Source organism: Bison bison, unplaced genomic scaffold (genome assembly GCF_000754665.1).
Source record: "Bison bison bison isolate TAMUID 2011002044 unplaced genomic scaffold, Bison_UMD1.0 scf7180017864461, whole genome shotgun sequence".
In the NCBI taxonomy this organism is placed as follows: Eukaryota; Metazoa; Chordata; class Mammalia; order Artiodactyla; family Bovidae; genus Bison; species Bison bison.
In genome coordinates this window covers 14,788,441-14,794,751 of record NW_011495023.1, presented here as the reverse complement: position 1 = coordinate 14,794,751, position 6,311 = coordinate 14,788,441, and the positions used below count along the sequence as shown (strand labels likewise).

At 33.9% G+C, this 6,311-nt stretch overlaps 1 protein-coding gene across 2 annotated transcripts in view; it reads right to left on the bottom strand.

The window, feature by feature from the left end:
• Positions 1-401: 401 nt before the first annotated feature.
• Positions 402-6,311, bottom strand: part of MRC1 (mannose receptor, C type 1) — a 115,045-nt gene continuing 109,135 nt past the window's right edge. For both annotated transcript variants that reach the window (XM_010859989.1, XM_010859987.1), the window contains 4 exons: positions 4,738-4,851; positions 4,006-4,170; positions 2,496-2,537; positions 402-1,539 (listed from right to left, as the gene is read on the bottom strand). In XM_010859989.1, coding sequence (XP_010858291.1) covers positions 1,289-1,539; positions 2,496-2,537; positions 4,006-4,170; positions 4,738-4,851 — 572 coding nt within the window. In that variant the 3' untranslated portion in view covers positions 402-1,288. The remainder of the gene's footprint in view (positions 1,540-2,495; positions 2,538-4,005; positions 4,171-4,737; positions 4,852-6,311) is intronic.

Sequence of the window (6,311 nt, the reverse complement as noted above, 5' to 3'; positions counted from 1 at the left end):
TGTGAGTCATGGACTTTCTTGAAAATCTAGCTATTTTCTTCCCAAGGAAAAAAAAAAAAAGGCATAAACACAAATGGAGACAACATTTTGCAAACAATTTGAGGGTCTTCGTAGACCCCTGTTTAGGGACTTCAGGTAAGGAACTTCTGCTTGTGAGTAACCCCTTGGGAAAGGCAAGGATGAGTTGGAAATATGATACCAGGGTAGATGCAACACCTCTGATATATTTTACAGTGTACACAAAGCTTCATCTGAGGAAAAGTTTTTGAGCAAAAAGGAATTGTTAAAGTGAGGAAAAGATACTTAGAAACCTAATTCCCAATTAGGGAACAATGCCTTCAACTGTTGTGTTCTGAGATCAGTCAGTGTTACAGGGGAAAGATCCAGAGAAATAGGCCAAGTCATTATAGCAAAAAATTCATTTTATGCACAGTGTTTTAGCAATCTATATTTTCCAAATACATTAAGAGCTTAATTTTAAAAATTCCTCTACTGATAATATCATTAATTTTCCAAGTAAAATGTAAAGTAAATGGATAAATAAATCTCAGTTAAAAGAAAATTTACACTTACTAAGATCACCAAAATACAAATCTATTAAAAATACACCTTGTCTTTGATGTTTATTTCACATTATCTAACTACATACAGTTATGCAAATTTACATTTTTATTTCAAATCTTTGCATTCCTGATATACATAAAACAGGACAAAGAACACATTTGTAATGTTCAGCCTGGAAAATCTTGCTTGGGGCAGACAAAATTCTCAGCTGCCTTTTTCTTTCTGCACATGTACAAATACAATTCTGAATAACTGGAATTAAAAAAATCAAGATGGGTATAAGGAAAAAGGTGACTAAATTTTTGTGTCACCTGAGGTTATATGTACTTGACTTTTAAAATGGTCTTCTAATTATCAAATAACTATCTCATGGGTAACAAGTCTTTGGAATCTCCTTAAATGATTTCAGGACGCTTAGCTGGTTGCTTCTGGGGTTCTTGTATTTGAATGCAGTTGACATGAGCTATACACTAATGCTGTATATTCATCTAAGATCTTCTTAAACATTGTAGTCAATGTCATTATCCCTCTTTTGTGAAAATATCTTGCCAGGCTTAAAAAGGAGCACTTATTTCTTCCACTCGGCAAAGGAAAAAAGACAGACCAGCGTAATACAGTACTATTATAATTTGAAAGGAAATAATCACATTGAACAAAACAAAAGACCTTACCATTTTAGTTATAATTTTATGAAATTCAAATATACCTAAATCATACCATGATACTAGATGGCCGCATGTTCATTCTGTTCAATGTTTCCCATGAGATCTTTCGTATCATTAGTTCCTGGACTTGATCCACTGTTAAAATACAGAGTGTTCTCAAAAGCGTCCTCTCGAGGCAAATGCACACGTCTTTTCTTATAAAAGAAGTACACAGCGAAGCCAGCACCCATTATAATCAGGAGCACCACAATGACCACTACTCCTGTCGCACTGGAAGACGGTTTAGAAGGTTCCATCTTCCTTGGATCAGCTATAAATAAGTAAATATATTTTAAAAAAAGGTAAGTGGAGGGAGGCAGAGAGTAAAGTGCCATGGAGAACAGTACAACTGTCTTAGAAAAACTAAAATGCATGAATTTCCTGTCCAGTGACATTTCCCAAACAGAAATTTAGGACATGAATATAGAATTTCGTGGATGATAAATTCAAATGTTCAGATGACTATTCAGTTGCAAGAGTATCTCATGTATCTATGCAGCAGTAAGCTAGTATGATATTTTAAAATATTTATACCTTTTAAAAATAATTGAAGGCTGCTTACACATACATCATATGAAGATAAATGGAATAGTAAAAGCAGTGACAATAATAACAACCAAGGGGGAAAATTAGGGAAAAAAGAAAATGAATAGTGGAAATTTGAACACATGAGTATTAGTTAACAGCACGTAGGAAGTTAAGAGAGATGGAGGCAAGCCACACATCTCACTTTTACTTTTTTTTAGCAGCAAACAACATAAGTGAAGGAGGTCAGTTCCTCATTCAAACTGTCCATAAAACTAAAATTTTAAATATTGCTTAAAAAAAAAGAAAACAAAGAAATCATAGGGATTCCTAAGAGAAATTTCTTCCCTGGGTTCTCATAGGGCAATTAGTGTAACAAAGCAGTTAGTGTCCTCAGTAAGACCTAGAGTTCTTGCCTGGAGAATCCCATGGACAGAGGAGCCTGGCAGACTACAGTCCATGTAGTCATAAAGAGTCAGACACAACTGAGTGACTCAACAACAACAACAGGACCTGGGATAAAAACACCAAACTGACTCCAAGACCGGCTTTTCTAGAATATCATTCAAGAGCGATTGGTGCCCTAACGACAAAGGCTAGAGAGTGTAATGGGTGTAGGAAGGGAAAATTATGGTTTTTAAAGTAAACACACTGTATCAATGTATTGCTAATATGGAACTTAAAAGTTCATGATGATCTTACCTTTTGTTGTAATTAATGTATGCGTAGGTTCAGCATCAACAACTGTTTGTAAAATAACAAAATAATTAAATAGTTATAAAGACCCATGATAATTGCATGCAGATAGTGAGCATTATTTGGTTTACAAATACATAAAATTATTCATGTTTGATTTATGGTGATATATGATATATATATCATATATCAGGTTCTTTCCCTGGTGGCTCAGACGGTAAAGCGTCTATCTACAATGCGGGAGACCTGGTTTCGATCCCTGAGTTGGGAAGATCCCTGGAGAAGGAAATGGCAATCCACTCCAGTACTCTTGCCTGGAAAATCCCATGGACAGAGGAGCCTGGTAGGCTACAGTCCATGGGGTCGCAAAGAGTCGGACACAACTGAGTGACTTCACTTTTACTTTCATGATATATATAGACAATAAACAGATAGATGGGCAGATAGATAAAATCTGTATGTATATATACAGATTTTAGCTATCTATCTTCCTATAAATGCAACCTACAGCTGCATGGTGAGTTTAAATAGACTGGAAGATCTGAAAACAGGAAAAAAAAAAAACACCCAGTTGCATTTGAGCCACTTATACCACAAAAATCTATCCAATCTACCCATAAAATAATGTATTCTAGGCTAATGGTTTTGAAAATGGCTCACTGAAGCATAAGATATTACAAGGCATTTGAATGAAAAATAAAACAAGGAATCCAACACTGCACTAAAGGGTACAGTATCTTAGAACAGAGTTGTCAACAAATGAAGAACTAGCATCACTGACTCAGTGGAAATGAATTTCAGCAAATTCTGGGAGACAGTGGAGGACAGAGGAGCCTGGCATGCTACAGTCCATGGGGTCACAAGGACTCAAACGCAACCTAGCAACTGAACAACAACAACAAAATAATAAAACCACTGGGGATGGAGTATTACTTTATTTAGTTCATTTATTTAAATCTATTATCTAATTAATTTTATCTCTTGGCAAAGATACTATGTGAAGTAGAATGGCATAAAACTATTGTGAATGTCCAGGTAATATCATATCATGGGCACATAATACTATTAACTCCCCCAATCCCTGTCCTGACATGGCCTGCCATTCAATCTCAGGAGGAAACTTAATTGGTCTTACATGATTTATTTCTTAATAAATTCTCATTCCTCCCCACTGTCCACTTCTTGTTTGGTCAAGGTACATATTTTATCTCTTTTTCTCATACACCATAAGGCTAGATCTCCAAACTTCTCCCAACTTCACAAATCCATGTGCATGGATATTTCACACATGTGTATTCATATACCAAAATTATTACTTCAATTAAGCAGGAAGTTTTGTGCTCACTCAAAGCGACAGACAGAACTAATCATCATGGCAGACTAGATTTCTTGCTTATAAAGAGGGACAGTTTATAAGGAACCTGTAATCACATTGTAATTCCACACCTAACATCTTCATATTTGCAAGAAAAGGGAGCCTAGAAACATATGTACCATAGGACAAATTCTTACTTACTTTTTGGTCTTTTACAAATGTATCCTTTGTAGGAAGAACAGTGAATATTACTCCATAATCCAGAAGATGCATATAAAGTGACACAATCATTTCTTTCACCAGAGGGATCACCTGTTTTCCAGTTGACAAAGGAGAGTGGGTTGTTGTTTATCCACACCCACATTCCTGATTATCAGAGGAAGCCAAAAAAATTACAAGTTAAAAATAATCCCCCTTAAAATAAATTCAACTTATTCATGTGAAATTTCTAAGCATGTTATTTTACACCACAATCAATAGCTATTTACACTTAAGAGTTTTAATAGGCAAGATAATAATAATTAATTAATAGAGGAAAGGAAACTTAGAATTATGTTTCTTATGTAATTTCAGTTGAAAATTTATTCCTAATTAGTATATATATGTAAAGTTATCTCCCCCTAATTTTTTTTAATAGCAAAAGATAGAAAAAATTTTAATAAAATTTTTAAAAATATTTGTCTTTAACTTAGCAACAGTGGATATTCCTTTTAGCAACTTTTAAGATAGCCTAATGTGTGAGTCACTTAAATATTCAGTTCTTATCTCAAATGAAACTATGAGTTTGAATTTTCAAATGTTTCACAAATTAATCATTAATTAAAGCAAGATTTTCTAGAACTGAAAACTTGTTTTGAAACAAATTTGAAACATTTTGAAATATTTCAACATTTTGAAATATTTATGATTCAAAAATCATGGTGCAAAAATTACCTTCAACATTTCTGTACAATCCTATCCAAAAATTGGTTTTGCTTTGAAGTGGCTCAACTCGATATGACAGGAAACTCAATTCAGCAGCACTTTCAATGGTAACCAGAGAGGAACCTACAAAGTACAAAAGAATAAACAAGATGGCAATATATTTAAGTAGTTGAAAACATTTTTATAAAGATTGTGTTGATATCAAGAGCAATGAAAATCATCCCACTATCTCCACTTAAGGGGAAGAATTTCAAAGGGTGAACATTTGTCTTCTAAGAATTTGTTTCCATTCTGAAAATATGATTTTTTAGGCATCATTTGTGTACAATCACTGGACAACTCACTTTAGGATATACAAAGATGAGGAGAACACAGAATACCTCAAGAAGGTTATGGTTCAGTGAATAGGAATGAGTTGAGCATATAAAGAAATGTATTAGAAAAGAAAATAAATATAAAAAGGTACTGACATGTCAAACAGGGAGAAGATTTGTTTTAGGGGAAGCTATTTAAAGGAAGCATGCAAGAAACAGAATTTAAAAATATTAGGGAGCATGAGATTTCAAGTAGAAAGAATAGAAAATAATTCGGAGATTAGGAAGAATAAAAAAAATAAAGAAACAGGGAAGCATAGAGGTGGTTCACAGATGCATGGAATTCATGTCTGGTTTATAGTAATAAGATATGAAATAGATAGAAAGGCAGGTAGGTAGGTAGGTAGTTAGGTAGGTAGATAAGGCAATCTATTGGGGTAAATGAATAGCATTGATAGATAGCTCAGTTTGGCTGGATGAATCTGGTCAATGGGTGAAAAAAGCCTTGGGTTAGGTCTCACTGCAGATGGCAGGAGACTGGTATTTAGGGTATTTAGGGTAATGGCAGGAGACTTAGATTTTTAGGCAGCAGAATGATGCACGCACTATAAAAATATTAATCCAGCTGTTATGTATAGGACTGTACAAAAAGAAGACAGGAAACAGAAAGGCTGCTACAGCATCTAGCATACCCAGTCAAAGATTGCTTCAGTGCCAGTACTGTATTTTGTCATAAATTTATAGAATTTTAAATAATAACAACTTAAACTATATTTAAGCTATTTCTACCAGATATTTTGCTTTGGGCTTTACAAACATGATCTCACTAACATTTTACAACTATCTTATTAAGTTAGTACTACTGTTAGTCCATTTTACAGATAAGGAATCTAAAAGTCCAGAGGGTAAGATCTTTCAAGATCTTAATGAGAGTGGAGGGCAAAGTCATGGCATGATCCGGGCATCTGAATCTTGCCCTATACCTAACCACATGCCTGCATCCCACATGACTGGGACCTTGCTGACTATTTTCGTTGCATCATTTCATATTTTATTTTAAAATATATTTCACAGATGATAGCCATTTCAATATATATGGGATATATTTTGATGAATGTGAATCATTCATTTTATTTATAGGAAAACATAGTTATCTACAGTTGAAAACAAAGTTTCTACATATCCACTGCCAAGAATTTTTTTAAAAATATTTAGCAACATAAAAGAAAAAACATTTAATTTAAAAAAGGAGGTTTCAAGTGACATCAT